Genomic DNA, 17,940 nt, shown 5'->3' with positions numbered 1-17,940 from the left:
GACAAATTCCTCAAAAGAGCCTAGGATTTAGGGATGTGTTGGTATTATACACTTGATAATTAGGTATCCAAACTACATAATATTCCTACATTCCCAGCTACTATTTGCTATTATAGTTGTTACAACTTTGTAACACCTCCGAAAATATAAACCACAACCATGCATGACTGAGCGCGCGGACAACCAGACAAGAATGAAGCACAAACTACCTGTGAAAGAAGGCAGTCTTTTTAACACACTCAAAGTTTAACCATATATATATACTCTATTAAAATGTCAGAATAGTGAAATACATATTGTTGATAAAAATATCTTAGTTAATTAAGTGCGTAAAAATGTAATATAGTGTACTCCTCGGAGGCCTCATCCACAGTCACATTCAGTCGCAAGGTTTAAGCCGCTAATCTTCAAGTCTTCTAGTTTTATAGAAGCTATGCTAAATAAAAACAAGGATGACAACATCCATACGTGTCGAGATTAACAGAATAATTAAAAGATATGTTATACTTGCGTAATACATATATTAAGAACGGAAAAGCAAAGCGACATAATTTGATCCGGGGAATTGTTCGAGAGAGAGAAGACAATAGGCTGTTTATTACACTGGTCCACAAAGTTGCATATTAACGTTTTCTTATTCGTTGGCTTGACAACTTTAGGGACTTTAAACAATTTTGTTTGGTTGGTTCATTAAGTTAAGCGTTTCAACCTTTAATTTTAATCTACAGAAGGGGTAATTCTGTGTATCATCATTGGATGTACATCAAATTATCGGCCTTTGTCTTATCCTTTTAGATCCCTAGGAATTGTTTAACTGAATTTCTAAAGCAAAATCTATTCAGCATTAAAACTACCTGTCTGTTCTTTCTTTGCGTCGGGCGGACAAAGTAAGTTATAGAGTAATCTCACTACTAATATTAATACAATTTTATTTAGTCTAAAACTTACAATATATTTTGTACTAAATTCTGAGATAACATAATTCATTTACAAAGTATTTTTATCAATAAATTTTACAAATGTTTTAAGAATAGGAATTGAGACATATCTTGTTGTGTTGTCCGTAGATACGTAAATACAAAATTATTAAAACCTTTTTGATTAAGGGCCAAAGGCCTATGACAACAAAATAGGATTTTAATATACGTTTTCATGGACAATATCTAGTTGTTTCTTAATGATAACATATAAAATCAGTAATAAAATATAATAAAATAGTGAATTTTTATAATTAATAAAAAACTTGATTGCATTGGTATTGAATATCTAGGGTAAATACCTATTATAATTTATTTTTGAAAAAATGCAAAGAATTGATTTTCTAAACAGTAACTGAAGAAATATAAATAGCCTTCATTTTTAACAAGTCACAGAATTAAAATTTTTTAATATTATTTGTTAGGTTTATAGATATTTTGAGAGAGAGAGAGAGGATGGGAATTAGACTAAAACACTAGAGGGAGAAAGGGTTAAATAACTGTATCTCCCCATCGCAACAGCCTTATGCAACCAATGGTGTCGCTTATATTAACACAGCCAAGTAGCAGAAAATAATTTAGAAGCAGACGAAAGAGGTCGTTGAAAAAAGAAGGGAGGTAGTTGTCTGTATATACATCTTTGCTATAGATCTGTTGGATGGGTACCCCCAACCCTCCAAAGAAAAATTGCCCATAGCAAAACATATCCATGATTTTTTTTTACATTTTATACCTATTTAAAACTGAAAAGTGTAGGGTCTTCTTACAACCCCATCCCCCTTCACTAAAGTGCCCCTAGAGGCATCTAAGAGCATAGCCTCTTGTCACATAAAAAAGACACATTAGAAAAAAAATAGATGTCTATAATGCGTTTGTAGTTATGAGGGAGGAACAGTTTACCCTTTTTTTATAACATGCAAATCTGATGATTTAAAAATGTTTGACATTAACGGAAATGGTTGCACACACTAACATGTACTTCAGCGATAAAAATGGAAAACAAATCAATGTAAATGTGACACGCGTTTAAAATTGAAGGCTAAATAGTTTTTTCTTCAGTTGCCATATCCCTGTTTAATTTCTAATTTATCAGTCAAAATTTGTCATGGAGTGGAGATTCTATTTGAAAGTTTACATAAAATATAAAAATACAAGGGTGATACAAATATAGGTTCCATGAGAAGCGTAGCAAAAGTAGTGTTTATTTGCAAAACTCAATGTTCTGTCCACCTGTCTATCATTATGGACTTTGTGAATTAAATAGTGAGCCTTTAACAATTTTATTTAAGATGTCACCAAACTTTTGGATTTTCTTATCCTTGTAATATAATCATAAAAAAACAGACTGACATTTAACAGAAAATTATAAAGTTGCCGCGCATATTAATTGAGTATCGCAATGAGCCTTTAAATTGATAAAAAATACAAAAATAAAAATATTAAAATTATGGTGGCCCATTTTGATTTTAAATCATATTTACAATACATAATAGATTAGGAGCCACATTAAATGCAGAAAAAAATCAGTGAAAAAATTGGATAGCATTTTAAACTACAAAGGGTAGAAACGACAAAAAATAGTTACTTATCGCATCTTATTACAGACAGCTTTTCGCAGATATTAAAATGAAAAATAATGAAATTAACTCAAGTTTTATTAGCCACGAGGGGTTAAAGGCCCGGGACAACAAAACTGGAAAATTGTCTTTAATGCGATACGATGCACGATTTTTCAGTATGGTTCAGAACCATAAAAAATCTGTTTCGAAGCCACACATTTGCTTTTCTACCATTTATATTTCAGAATGCTTCTTACTAAAATTATCTTCGGGTGTGCATTCACTTCCGCATATGTATCACATTCTCAAATGATCAGGACTGTATATTAAGAGATATAAGTTTTCTGGAATTTTAATGTAGGGAGTAGATTTGAAATCTGCATCAAATTTTAAGGATTTTTTATAAAATTCATTTTTTGTATAATTCTTTATCTAAAAGCGGAAATACAAATTAAGTTAATTATTTTGGCATCCGTGATTGGTGGATTTAAAAAATCTGCGCTCTGATTGGATGTCGTACATCATTCAATCAATTAGAGCGCAGGTAGTTTAAAATCCAACTATCCTATTGGTCAAAATTAATTAACTTAAAATGTATTTCCGCTTTTAGATAAAGAATTTTACAAAAAACGAATTTTATAAAAAATCCTTAAAATTTGATGCAGATTTCAAATCTACTCCCTTCATTAAAATTCCGGAAAACTTATATCTCTTACTGTATATAATAACAACAGCATAAAATACACTTTACCCTTTTTACACTTTAAACGTCATTAACCCCCTTTTATTAATTTGATTTTAAGTCTTTTTCCGAAATTGAAAAACTATTTGGATGTAATTAAATAATAGGCAGAAGTGTATGCACAACGAAACTTACATAGGTAGCAGGGTTCTTAAGGGATAAGACAATGGATGATAAATTGATTTACATTCCCAATGATGATAAACTAAATTACCTTTTCTGTATTAAAATTGTTGGTTAAAAATTTGGGAAACTTATAGTTTGAAAATGAACATAACAACGTTGGGTATCAGGTTGTTTAACAGTCCAATATCCCCTCCCTTCCTGATAGATAATAAAATAGTTTACAGAGCCACTGCAAGAGCTTCATTGCTATTCATTTCTGTGTCAAGATCTTCTTTCTCTCCAACACTTCCACCCACACCAGCAACGTCAAACTTAATACAAACAACAAGATTAGTTGTCAAAAAAACTTATGCATTTTCATTCGAAGAAAAGACTTTTTGTTATTATTTTAAGTAGTGGGGTGGGGGTAAATGGTAAGATAGTTAGGACGTCCTTGCCTCTCTGATATATAGATTACCCCCAACAAAATGAGCTTGGAGGTGCCATAGACACCCAAAATTTTAATTTTCAATCCCCCCCCCCCCGTCTCAAATAAAAAAGCTTGGGCGTCCTTGAATACCAAGTACCAGAATTTAGGGTTTTTGAGTGCCATTTAACAAAACTTTATCTAGTCTTTGAGGTATAATTTTAAAAGTGCCATTTTTAAACCTTTAAGTGTTACTTTTCCAGGACTCTAAGTCCATTCTGAGGATTTTGTTTAAAGTGGACTTTCCCAGAAATACTTTTAAGGAATTGTTTTAAAAATTATAACTTTACTAAGAGCTATAATTCCTTTCTGAAATTTGCTCTAAAAAATGCAATTTTTCAAAGACTGTCTCTACTTTTTAACGTTTGTTCTAAAAAGTGTCACTTTCCGGGAAGGAAAATCATTTATTGCAACCCCCCTCCACCGCACCCTCCCCCCTAAAGTTTCTACCTGACAATATGAGGAAGACAGGTCGGTAACTGTAGCTTCTCCATAAATCTCTCCTCTGTGAACATTTCTAAATTATTAGGTATAACATTTAGTTCTGTTCTTCAGTTCAAGATAAAATGTTGTTGGTATCGAAAATTTCAAACAAACAAAAATGATAATCTTTAGAGGCTGGTAGTGGCCAAACCGCTGAATAAATATATAAAGTCAATGAGAGAATAAGAAATAGCCAAGTTCCAATAGCATACTGATGAGTTGAGAATCTCATCAAGAATTATTGGGATGTACAATGCTTTGGGACCAACTATTAAGAGTTGTCCCTGAGGTTGAGATTACCAAACATCCCGTCGAGGTATTAGTCAGGTATAAAGAGCCATTAATGAGCACCTGGCTAAATAAAATACGCATTAAATAAGGTATTTGCACGCTTTTTGAATTGGCCTTTTAAGTTATTTCTTAACAATGATTAATCTCAACATATAGGTAGTGGTACAAAGGATGGCTGCAATTTAATTTGGAAGTTCAGAAATTAAGCTTGAACTTGAGATACATTTAACAAAAGTTCAGCTCTGAATTTTTTTGTTTGATTAGCCATAGTTTCTTAGAGTTTGGATCTAAGACCCCTGGAGTATGTTGAGACACTTTTGTATAGCCACCAGGGCCAGCTCAAGCTCCACGTTCAAGTATGACTTAACACGCTGTCTCATGAGAGCTCCTCGTTATTACCTCACCCTCGCCGATTTTTGAGTATGGCAGGTGTTCCAGATTAAGTCACCGTAATGAATGACACTCTCCTTAGAGGAGCCTGGAATTAAGGGATGTGTTGCTATTATACACATGATTATTAGGCTTCCAAACTACCTAACAATCTCCCTTCCAATGCAACTGGGGGAGGTTGCGTGAATCCACATTAGAGAATTTGAGACAACATGTTGTGATTGCAACACGAGTGGGTTTGAACTCGAATTCTCATCACCGTAACTCAGTGCGTTACCACAGAGCTACGGTGCCCCCTTTTCAGCTCTGAATAAGGAAAACCAGTGCCCCTAGTGACCTTTAGTTGTAAACAAATGACCTTTAGTTGTAAATAACTAACCTTATATGCCTGATACAACTGTCCTTCAATGAGAAATTCTTCATACACAACATACATCTAAAATATACAATAAATCTAAGCCAAAATATAAACATCCATAAGTAACGAGATTTAGAATAATTATATAATATTGCCAAGATGCTTATTTAAGAATCTTCTTTTAAAATTTCAAAAGCATATTCTATTTAGCTACCTACAGAAGAAATTCAATCAAATTTAATAGCAAATTATATAACACAATAACCTGTTATGGAGCAAAATATTAAATACTGTACCTAAACGGCCGTTCTTTTGTATGCGTTCTAAAATGTCGTTTCAGCAGCCAGTTTTGATCAAAGGACATCTCACACATACCACACTGGAATGCCTTGGACCCTCCTCCTCCCCCACCAGTTGTTGTTGAACCAGTATTGCTGTTGTTTCCAGATGTTGGCGGCTGTTGGCTGTTGGTGGATTTTTTCCGTCCACCGCCAGTGGTTGCGGATGCTACATGAGTCTAAAAAATATTGTTCTAAAGTAAAATAGGTAACAAGTCAGGGGGTATATTCTGCATGGGATCTCCTGCAGAAATATGAAAATATGTGGGAGGGGGAAAAATGAAGAAATTTACAGTCCTGAAATTTTTCCTCTCCCATTTTTTCAACTCCTTAGGAGGTGGAGGGGGGGGGGGGAATAAGAAAATATGGGAGGGGGTAAAACCTAATAAAATGAAGAGTATTGAAAACATTTTTCCATTTTTTTACTCCTTTTGGGGATAAAATTGGGAGGGGGGGGGCGAAATAAAATATTTTGCAGTAGGGAAAAAAATAAATCTTGTGCAGAATATACAACCCTGTAACAAGTTTATCTTAATATGGAATATGGCACAAAAAATAAAAACAGTTTGCCTCTTACTTTTCTATCAATAAAAAAAACTTTATGCATTCCCATTGTTTCATTTTACAATAACAATAAAGGTACTTACAGCAATTTAAATCTTTTCTTCACAATACTTTAACTTTAATGTGCAACGTAACGAGTTGCACCTGTTTTGGACAAAGACTTTTATTATTTACCAGCGCACTTCATATAGCACCAGTAGAAATTAAATTTTACCTGTTTGTTAATCTCCAGGTTTTCAGGTTTATCATTAGTATCATCAGTATGTCTGTCTATAGCACTGTTATCATCATATTTACTACCTACAGTAATAATAATATCATCAGTATCATCAGTATGTCTGTCTATACCACTGTTATCATCATACTCACTACCTACAGTAATAATAATATCATTAGTATCCTCAGTATGTCTGTTTATACCACTGTTATCATCATATTTACTACCTACAGTAATAATAATATCATTAGTATCCTCAGTATGTCTGTCTATACCACTGTTATCATCATATTTACTACCTACAGTAATAATAATATCATTAGTATCATCAGTATGTCTGTCTATACCACTGTTATCATCATATTTACTACCTACAGTAATAATAATATCATTAGTATCCTCAGTATGTCTGTCTATACCACTGTTATCATCATATTTACTACCTACAGTAATATTAATATCATTAGTATCATCAGTATGTCTGTCTATACCACTGTTATCATCATATTTACTACCTACAGTAATAATAATATCATTAGTATCCTCAGTATGTCTGTCTATACCACTGTTATCATCATATTTACTACCTACAGTAATATTAATATCATTAGTATCCTCAGTATGTCTGTCTATACCACTGTTATCATCATATTTACTACCTACAGTAATATTAATATCATTAGTATCCTCAGTATGTCTGTCTATACCACTGTTATCATCATATTTACTACCTACAGTAATATTAATATCATTAGTATCCTCAGTATGTCTGTCTATACCACTGTTATCATCATATTTACTACCTACAGTCACAAAAACATTATCTTCTTATTGTTGTTAGGTTGAATATAGTTTTATTATGAATTAACTTTTTACATGATTTATATTACAGGATTGATTTGTTATCCACCCTTTGTGTTGTAAGTAAAGAATCTAACCAAAAGTTGTACAAAAATTCTGATTTAAGACTTTTTCAAGATCAGTCCAGTGTCCAGCCTTTTTGCACATACATAGGCACATTTTTCTATATAAGAATAGAATAAAGCTATTATACCTGAGCTATGGTGATAATGATTGTCTGAGCTACTCAATTCTTCATACTTGCTGATATTCCGAGCTGGGGGGTTGTTCCTAATCATTAATAACTATAGATGAAAGGGCAACTATCTTAGAAAGGAATAAAATATTTCAACAAAACACATTACAATTCAGGGCTAGGTATTAAATTCGTGCAATAAAAGGGTTGGTTGTCTGTTAGATGTAACTTCACCAAAGTCCCTGGGTGCTTGGGCAGAAAAGGAGAAATTGTTCCTCATAGTTGTTGGAACTGACGTTACAGTGTCCTGGACTTGTCCGTACCAGGTACACATCAAACGAGAATTTGAAATTTGTGATTGGATTAAATCTGCGTTGAACTAGAAAACAAGTTCTTAGCAAGAATCGCAAAATCTTTTGTAGTTAATTTACAACGCAATGAATATTGCTATTCATTAACTATTAGAAGACGAAGCTGGCGTAACTATTCTATAGTAGGTACCTGTTGTTGATTGTATTTGAGTTTGTATAGCGGACTGGCTGTACGTCACTCGCACTCAGGTTAGACAGCTCTTCCTCCTGCAAAGGAAAGTTTCATTACAAATTTGATAAAAGAGGGTAGGTACATTGAACAGCAAATTGTACCGGTACCAAAATTTAATAAACACGCTTTCCTATTAGTTGGCCTAAAAACTTTGAGAACTTTAACTTTTATCCATTCTTGATTGATTGCAGGGCGACCACTCCAAAACAAAAAAAATATAGTATTTTTATAGTATATTTTTTTTATCCATATAGTATATATAGTATATTTTTTTTCACTCATATAGTATGATATAGTATCTGACTTTGAATTATTAAGTAATACTTAGTATATACATCATTCAATAATAACTCAAAGCAAAGCTGTTATCAAAGCAATTTCACATATAAGGGGGGGGGGGGGAGAAGTTTTGCCACTTTCGCTTAATCTGTTATAATTAGGCTAGGTATTAATGTGAGACTATAGGTTATTTGGGATAAAAGTTTACTTTTGGGTAGTATTTCACGTATATTTAATCATTTTTGGATAGGTCTCCTGATTAGGTGCTGCAGGCTTGCTGGTTTCTGGACAAGTAAAAAAAAATTAAAATTTCTGTTTGAAGAGTTAGAGATCAACTTATTAAACAGAATATGCATCTTTTTGGATGTTATTAACATATCTGAAGAAAAAATTAAGATAGGCCTCCAAGTTCTGGCCTTGAAGGCCTCTAGGTCCACTCTTGACAGGTTATAAATCAATTCTTTAATTTGAAGAGTTAGAGGTCAACTTATAAAGCAGAATATGCATCTTTTTGGATGTTATTAACATTGATGAAGAAAAATTAAAATCGACCACCAAGTTCTGGTCATGCAGGCCTCCAGGTCTACTCTTGACAGGTAAAATTCAAATTTCTTGATTGAAGAGTTAGAGGTCAAATTCTAAACAAAGTATGCATCTATTTGGATATTTTTTTTTACATATTTGAAGAAAAATGACATTTAGCCTCCAGGTTCAGGTGCTGCAGAGCCTCAGGTGGACTCTGAACAGGTAAAAATCAAACTTTTTATTTGAACAGTTAATGGTATATTTGTTAAAAAAATGAGCTTATATTTGGATGTTATTTATATATTTGAAGGAAAAAAATTTGGCATCCAGCTCCAGGTTTAGGTGCTGCAGGCCTCCAGGTGGACTCTGGACAGGTATAAAATAAAAAAATTTTATTTAAGAAGTTAGAGGTTAGTTAGGTTAGTTGGGATGGGAGACCAGGTACGTGCACGCCGTCCATCCTGCACCTTGCATCAATGACCCTAGGAGCTACACCAGAAGAGTCCTACTGTGCTGGAAAGGGTCCCAGGGTAGATGCCAGACTGAATTCTGGTCACTTCCCCCAGTCCAGGGGGTTTGGGTGGGGCTAACAATCCTTCCCTAGAAAAAACCTGCTTATGTTCAACCCGCACAAAGTAATGACCAATTTAACTTTGGGCTCGGGAACGAAGTAGAGGTTGGAAACAACAATATGATGTTTGGCTGGGAAACCGCTAACGGACCAGTCAGGCGGATGATTTTGAATTCCCGCAGACCAGCAAAAATTTGCACCTGGAATGTTCGGACAATGTTTCAGTCAGGCCAGACATTAAACATTTGCCGAGAGGTTAGTTTATTAAACAACATAGGCATCTCTTTAGATGTTATTTTATTTATGTGTTTAAAGAAAAAATGACAATTGACCTCCAGGTTAATGTGCTGCAGGCCTCCAGGTGGACTCTAGACAGGTAAAAATCTAAATTTTCTATTTATAGTGTTAAAGATTAATTTTTAAAACACCATATGCATCTTTTTAGACGTTATTTACATAACTGAAGAAAAAATACAACTGCTCTCCAGGTACAGGTGCTGCAGGCCTCCAGAGAAGACTCCAGACCTCAGAGAAGACCTAGAGGCCTACAGGACCTGAACTTGATGGACAATTTTAATTTGTTCTTCAGATATGTTAAAAACATTCAAATATAACTCTTAACTCTTCAAACAAGTAATTTGAATATTTTAGCTGTCCTGAGTGAACCTAAACTTGGAGCCCGATATGTTACTATTATCCAAATAAATTCATATTCTGTTATATAAATTGACTCTAACTTGTCATATAAGAAATTTGATTGTTTACCTGTCCAGAGTGGACCTGGAGGCCTGCAAGACCTGAACTTGGAGGTCGATTTTAATTTTTTCTTCAAAATTGTTAGTAACATCCAAAAAGGTACATATTCTGTTTTATAAGTAGACCTCTAACTACTAAAATAAGAAATTTGATTTTTTACCTGTCCTGAGTGGACCTGGAGGCCTGCAGGACCAGAACTTAGAGCCCTATTTTAATTTTTTCTTCGGATAGGTATGTTAATAAAATCCAAAAAGGTGCATAGGTATTTTGTTTAATAAGTGGATTTCTAACTCTTTAAACAAAATTTTATATTACCTGTCCAGAAACCACCTTCCAGCCTGCAGCACCTGAACCTGGAGACCTATCCAAAAAATGAATCAATAATAGTGAATTTCTACCCAAAAGTAAACTTTTATCCCAAATAACCTTTAGTCTCACATTAATACCTAGCCTAATAATCATGGAGTAAGTGAAAGTGGCAAAACTTCCCCCTCCACCTTAAGTTAATTCTATGATGAAAAATAACTGATATTTAAATCACAAACAATAATATATTTTAATGGATTTTCTTCATCTCTTTCTTACTGTAGAGCTTTATGCATTTTTGTCGTATCACAGTATCTTTTGATAGGTTATTGAAGGTTAGGTTAGGTAAGATAAAGGTTACTGGTTGCACCGCAGGGGTAGAGCCCCCCGCAGGGGCTAGAAATAGGAGAAAACCTACTGTGAAAATAAGACAAAACGCACCTTAAGAGACGTTGTCGCAAAACTGACAATATTCGTTTTTTGTTATATAAATGTAATATTATATAGTATATATAGTAAATTTTGGTCAAATAAAGGTGATATTATATAGTATATATAGTAAATTTTTGTCATATAGTATGATATAGTATCCAAATTCATCCTATATAGTATAAATAGTATATATAGTATGCAGTGGTCGCCCTGTGATTGGTTATAAACTTTGGTGTCTAATATTTTCAGCCATTACTTTATAATCCAAAAGGTGTAATTAGTTCTTCAGCATTGGGAATGTACATAAATTTATCGACCATAGTCTTATCCCTTAGGATCCCGGATTTTTTTTTATTTTCTTATGATAATTGTAACCTTTACAGCTTAATAATCATATATTTTTGTGCCTTTTATACCTATTCTTATTTATACATACACTTTTGGTACTTACTTTTAAACCAAAATCTTCCCAAAGTTTGAAAAATAGTATTGAGGTTACCTCATGAAAACCAGGATCATCCACCATGAGAGCTCCGCCCCCATCATGTCTCCTCCCTACCCCAGACTTGAGAGCCGCCCCTTCATCCAACCCTCTGTGAGTCGGGGACATTTGGGGCAGTGCGAGACCCTCAATTTCTCTCTTCAGATGTTGTGCCAGGGAGGCCAGCGAAGCGGTGTGGTTATGCAGGGGTTGGGGGAGAGATGTGGCGGCCGGGTGGTGAGGCGAAGGGGGTGCTTCTGATAGGGAGGGGTGCAAGGGGGAGTGGTGGGCGGCCTGGTGCATGAGGCCAGAGGAAGAGGTGGAAGGAGGAGGTAGAGCGGTCATGTGAGATGGCAGGTAGCTGCTGGGCTTCGAGTGTTTAGGATGTTTCAGATCACTGTTTTCATTAAATATTTGATTGTTAAAAAAAGACTAGGTAGGAATTTTGAATATATGTATGAAGAGTGGAGTAAAACTTAATTTCATCTTTAAGTAGGTACATACATACTTAACAGGTATTTTTGAAACGTTACATGTTAATATTTTTCGAAATAATTAAATATTTTCCTGTGAAGATCAGGTTTTCTTTTCAGATTCTGAGGTAAATCTTGTCTATAAAGAAAAATTTGATTAAGTTTTCAGTAAAACTTGAGCCTTTAAATCCTGTTATATAATGTAGTAAGGTTCTTTTGCTAAAGGCTAAAAATCTCCAAAATTGCTGGTCTGAATGAGTTGTACTTTTAAGTTAAGTTCTATAAATGTCTTTGGGTGGTTTTAGGCTATTATTACTGTTTTGGGGGGTGGTAATTTATTTCTAAAGTGAAATTTTTCTTGGAAGGTTGATGATACCCTCCACTAAAAATATATAAACCTTACATGGCCCTTTAAGAAGCCGAACTATAAAGGAGAACCACATTGGTTCAGCGAGATCCTTCGATACATAGATACATACAAGACAGACACAGATCCTGTTACTTTTATATAAGGATTATATTATATTTCTTCAATACATCAAAATCAAATAAAAATGACCAAGATATCTAATTGTCAATGCTGTCTCGTTACAGACACACACAGTCAGCATGGAACTTAAATTACATACCTACAATCCTTAGGTATAGAGCGACAGGCCACAAAAACCGGTTCTCTGGCCAAGTGAAAAGATTTAGTATACCTTGGTTCAGGTTTGATACACATATCTTTGATGGGACTCGAGTCTACTTGGTCCATTTCTGATAGTCCTTTAATCTAATACAAAAAAAAAACATAAAAAAGATTAGAATAATGAAACTAAAGCCATTTGAATTAAAAAAAGGTTAGGTTCTGTCCTTAAATGAAAAGATATACAAATACCAAAGAAGTTCAGAAATTATTCTTGGTAACTTAAAGCCAAAAATTTAAATTCGGAAAAAAAGGAACTTTAGGACCATTCTTTTGTAGGTCCCTCTAGGCCCATACAAGACAGCATTAAACGAATTTCGAAATTGAGGAAGAAGTATAGAAATATACCTATGCTAATTTTTCGAAAATTACTTGTTCAAAATAGGGAGGAATTATTCATTGAAAAAAAAACTAGGTATTTTTCCTTCTTTTAAATATATTTTCTTTCAGATAACAATAACATATAAACGTAACAGACTAACAGGAGGCGCTTAATATCATTTCCTTTTTGACTTGCAGAGACAAAGATATTTTCTCAGATTAAGTATCCCTCTTGGCAGGGAACATTTCTGATTTTAAGACAATACCTGTAAATCTTTAGCAGTGGCCAAAAATTGTACTAACTCAGTCTGTTTTAGTGTTAACTCTCCCCTGAAATACAAAAATATATACATTTACCAGGAAAGGAGGGGACATTAGACTGTAAATTAAACTAGTAACCAAATTTTTATACCTAAATACTTTCCCTTTTTCGTCGGATCAAAAACTTTGGGTACTTTATGAAATTTTGTTTGCTTGGTTCTAAAGTAGTAGGTAGTGTCTAAACTTTTCAACTTTATTTAAGGGGTAATCTTGTTTACTTTATTTGGGATGTACATCAATTTATCGTCCATTGTCTTATCCTTAAGATCGCTGAAATTTACGAAGTACTGATTTAGATATATGTTCTATACTAAACAGTTGCATTAATTCTTCATTGAAATGTATATAAAAATATTAAAGAATCTAGAGAACTGTAAATAGAATGACTAAACCAAATCATTATAAAACGCATATTGACATATGGACTTACAGAAAACCTGAGTTGGAGACATACGAACATACCAAATTTATAGAGTAGCTGCGCTAATAACAAGAACATACCTATACATGTAGGCGAGAATAAGCTCCAAATGTCGCGAGTCCACATTCTAAAAGATACATTAATTAAAATTTATTTACGAAGGAATAGTACAATAATTTTCTACAATTGAATTTTAAATCAAGTGAAAATAATCATTTAAAAGTAAACATTTAATTGTTACTAACTTACCTACCTAATTTATTTTTATAGGTATTTAACTAGGAATGAGGTAGGTATAACTTTTTACAAACTAGGTGGGTAAACATATAAATCTAACTACTTTGTATAAAACGATACATAAAATAATATCATATGGTACCTTCAAGTGAATAAATGTATTCATTGTTCTGTCTGACATCGCACAAATTTTCTATATAAAAAAAGGTTTAAATTGTTTATTTCGTCTAGATACCACAAAAAGGGTAATCCCGTATGGGCAATATGATTCTTAAAAATAAAACTGTCTAACATTAAGTTTTAGTCCATTTTTGTAATTGATCAGCCGAAAATATTTCTTTTTAAGTGCCTATCTTATTTTATGTAAAAATACATCTTATTTTTGATAAAATTCCACCAAATTAAATTGATTTTTTTAGATTCCTTTGCTGTTTATAATTTGTGTAAGAAAGTTGAGAATTACCTTAAAATATGGGGAACATACTGACAGCACTAGCTTGTGGGCCTAAAATAAAGTAGGGAAATTATTTAAATGTTAAAGTTTTAATATACAGCTATAAAGATGGATGAAAACATTCATAAGTAGCGAAGCACAAAAAATCATGGATTGACAAACAGCAACAGGAATGAAAGAGAAAATTTTAAGCCGTCATAAATAAAGAGAGGTAGATAAAGAAAGATAGGTATAGGAATAAAAGCCGGCCCCCACTTTTAAATAAAATTTTAAAAGAAAGAAAACTTATTTTGGGGGTTATTTCTGTATATAGGCGATTTCTTTTCGGAAACTGGCGGTACCCTCCCCCCAAAATGTTTATAATCATTCTCTGGGCCTTTAAGATGCTTCACTTTAAAGGACAATCATATTGGTTTAGCGGTTAGAAAGATACTTGAATGCCAACATAAAAACACACATCCAGTTACTTTTAAATTAAGTTACAAGGTATCTAGTATCTATCTATCTGATGACTTATGACTAGGTACCTAGGTTTCATATACATCTATTTTTATGATTTGGTATCTATCATCTATCTATCCACTGACTATACAATACATACATATCCTCTTATATAAAGTAGCAAGCTATTTCGTCTGTAGCGAAGGATCTCAATGACCACTGAACCGATATCAATGGTTCTCCTTTACAGTGAAGCTTCTTATAGGTCCAGGGAAGGTTTTTAACTATTTTTGGGGAGGGTAGGTATCTTAACCCTTCCAAGAAAAATTTACCACCTAAAATTTTTTTTAACTTTCTTTTTAAAGCTTAAATTGAAAATGGTAGGGGGAGGGGTCGACTTTTCCCCTCCTACCTAAGTGCCACTAGAGTCTTCTAGGGGCGTTGCCGCTAGTGTTTAATATAGGCCTATAATATATAGTTTACCTGAAATATTCTGTCTCCTGTTGATAAAGAAACATCACACAAAATATTTGAACCACACAACTCTTCAGCTAATAAATAAATAATTGGGTATAGTTCCTTTCGTGCCAACGCCTCTCAAGGGGCGTTTCGTCGTATTTTCACAGTAGCTTTTTCCCTATTTCTAGCCCCTGCGGGGCCAATTGCCTAACCTCTGCCGGGCAATCACCTAACCTAACTTAACCTAAAAAACCTATTTAAAGGTACTGTGAAAATACGACGAAACGCCCCTTAAGAGGCGTTGTCACGAAAGGGACTATAACCAAATGATAAAATGAATTAATAAAATAAAAAGAATCTTATAGTATATGAAGGCAAACGGCCTAATGCTCAAGAAATTCAGAAAATCCTTTAGATATTTATAAACTATATCAAAATTGTGTGCTTTCCCTCAAAGTATCTATCGAGCACTAATCCCACCTTTCTATTTATGAAACGCCTATCCCCTGCAGAGTGCCATAACCTTGCGATGCCCAATACCCAATATATAACCTTACCTAAAATGACCTAAATTAAAAGTCAAACAAACGAAAAGCTACACCTAGAAACTTTGATTGAATTGGTTTCATATAAAAAAGTATTACTTAGAACTGATTAAGCCTCTTTCATGACTTCAAGATTCGCTAAATATAACTATTAAGTTTTATACTTTTTGGGAGAAATTTAAATATGACACCTGCCATATTCATTCTTGAATTACGTAACTCTAATACCTACTTAATGAATAAGCTAAATTAAAAATTACGACATGTCTTATGTTTGATATTGAATTATCAACCTCAATGGTCTTAGAGCACATACACAAGACTTTTTCCTTTAATTATAGGACTGAATAATATCCATTCGTAATTTTTTTTACCTGTACTAAAGAAAACATTGTGATGATCGTTCCATTTCAAGCAGTAATCACTTGACGCTAACGGATTCATCTTTAATTTTATATTGCTTGATTCTTTCTGAAATATATGTATTATATTTAGTTTAGGACACCTAGAACAAAATTAAGATAAACACAGACAGATAGTTATATTGTAGAAGAGATATTTCTTTTGAAGAAAAACTATTTTCTAACAACTTTTTCACATATAAAGATAACAAAAGCATGTCTGTCTGTCTATATATACGTTTTCACATCAAAACGCTAAGACAAACTATTTTGTTTTATAAAATGAATTTAAATTATACATGGGTATTTTATTATATAAACTCGTATTTAAAAAAAAATATTTAAAGAAAAGCTGTTCTGCATTTCAAATAGAATAATAAAGTCATCTAGAGTCGTCAATGAAAATAGTAACATCTTTATAATCAATAGTCCACACGTCCATAAGTTGGAATATGCACTTTGTTAATGTTTGTTTGTCTTCTTTGATTAAAAAAAAGTGCGTCTTAAAATCTGGATATCTTTTCAATATGATGTAATAAAATTACGCAAATCTAATTCAACAAGGATGACATCATCCATATGAAAAGTATGAGAAACAATCTTGGATGGATACAGGGGCAAATGGAGTTAAAGACAGGGAGTAAGGGAGGGAACAATGGGCAATTAATTCAATTTAAGAGTTATCAAAGAAAGGGTATGAAATCCAGTTTAATCCAATAAATTTGTAGGAAATTATAAAGGGATTGTTAATTGAATAATAGATTTCTATAGCGTCATGTAAAGCGAAATCACAACTTGTTTTTCATGAAATATATTGAGGTTTTTTGGTGTGATTTTTATATTAAAAGATTATTGGACCCGGCCAGCTGCTAGCAAGAATATGACTGCCCCTTTTTATTCTGTTTATTTCCCTTGCCCCTTTTTATTCTGTTTATTTCCCTTGCCCCTTGTCCCCACCTCCCTTCTCCCTTCTCCCTGTCTGCTACATTCCAAACTAACACAACGAGTGTTTATTTCCCTTCCCCCCACTTTCCTTATCCCTTCTCCCCGTCTGCAATATTCAAAACATACATAACGAGTAGCGGCATTCTATGCGCAAGTCCCCAAACTCAGTTAGAAACTGCTAAATTCTTGCACATTCCCTTTAAGCCAGTCCCCAAAGTCTGAGACTCCTAAAAATTGAATATTCGATCCATTGTCCCCTCCCTTACTCCCTGAGTTAAAGAGCATATGTTCAATTGTCATAAATCGAAAAATTTATTTATAGAATATAGAGTCTTAACAAAAAGACAAAAGACAAAAAGCTGAAAGACAGACTGGCATTTATAATCAGAGTTCATAGACGTCCAAGGGGGGGGGGATGGGGCGATTAACCCCCCCCCCCCCAAAAGAATTTGGGGGTGCCGAAGGAGGGGGTATTTACCCCCCCAAACAATTTTTGGGTGGTAACAAAAACAATTTTTGCGCGCTTCTCGCGCATTTTTAATAAAATTTAATTTACCCCCCCCAAAAAAAATTTTACCCCGGGGGTAAATTTTGGGGGGGGTAAACAAATTTTACCCCTGCCAACAGATTTCAGGGGGGGTATTTACCCTCCCCAAGCAAATTTTACCCCCGGGGTAAAAATTTTGGGGGGGGGTAAAAAAATTTGCGCGCCATTTTACCCCCCCCTTAAAAATTTTTTACCCCCCCCCCCCAAAAAAAAAGCTTGGACGCCCCTGTCAGAGTTGATTTAGATT

At 33.7% G+C, this 17,940-nt stretch overlaps 1 protein-coding gene across 2 annotated transcripts; it reads right to left on the bottom strand.

The window, feature by feature from the left end:
* Positions 1-926: 926 nt before the first annotated feature.
* On the bottom strand, positions 927-16,287 carry LOC145304225 (uncharacterized). 2 transcript variants are annotated; one of them, XR_013874032.1, is made up of 17 exons: positions 16,175-16,287; positions 15,280-15,347; positions 14,365-14,406; positions 14,044-14,094; positions 13,745-13,791; positions 13,189-13,252; positions 12,615-12,688; positions 12,012-12,052; positions 11,459-11,841; positions 8,049-8,125; positions 7,566-7,642; positions 6,509-6,594; positions 5,689-5,909; positions 5,414-5,470; positions 4,321-4,387; positions 3,414-3,715; positions 927-2,802 (listed from the first exon to the last, which is right to left on the bottom strand). XR_013874032.1 is itself a non-coding variant. In XM_080146064.1 (16 exons), exons 1-16 carry the CDS (start codon positions 16,242-16,244, stop codon positions 3,623-3,625), a joined length of 1,518 nt encoding a protein of 505 aa, XP_080002190.1. In that variant the 5' UTR covers positions 16,245-16,287; the 3' UTR covers positions 3,342-3,622. The 2 variants fall into 2 exon arrangements, 1 of the variants encoding a protein (XP_080002190.1); XM_080146064.1 differs by lacking the exon at positions 927-2,802 and having other exon boundaries at positions 3,342-3,715.
* Positions 16,288-17,940: the final 1,653 nt, after the last annotated feature.

This window comes from Acartia tonsa, chromosome 13, assembly GCF_053477335.1.
Source record: "Acartia tonsa isolate MP-2025a chromosome 13, ASM5347733v1, whole genome shotgun sequence".
NCBI lineage: Eukaryota > Metazoa > Arthropoda > Copepoda > Calanoida > Acartiidae > Acartia > Acartia tonsa.
The sequence above is the reverse complement of the archived record's forward strand: the minus strand, read 5'-3'. Positions and strand labels throughout refer to the sequence as shown.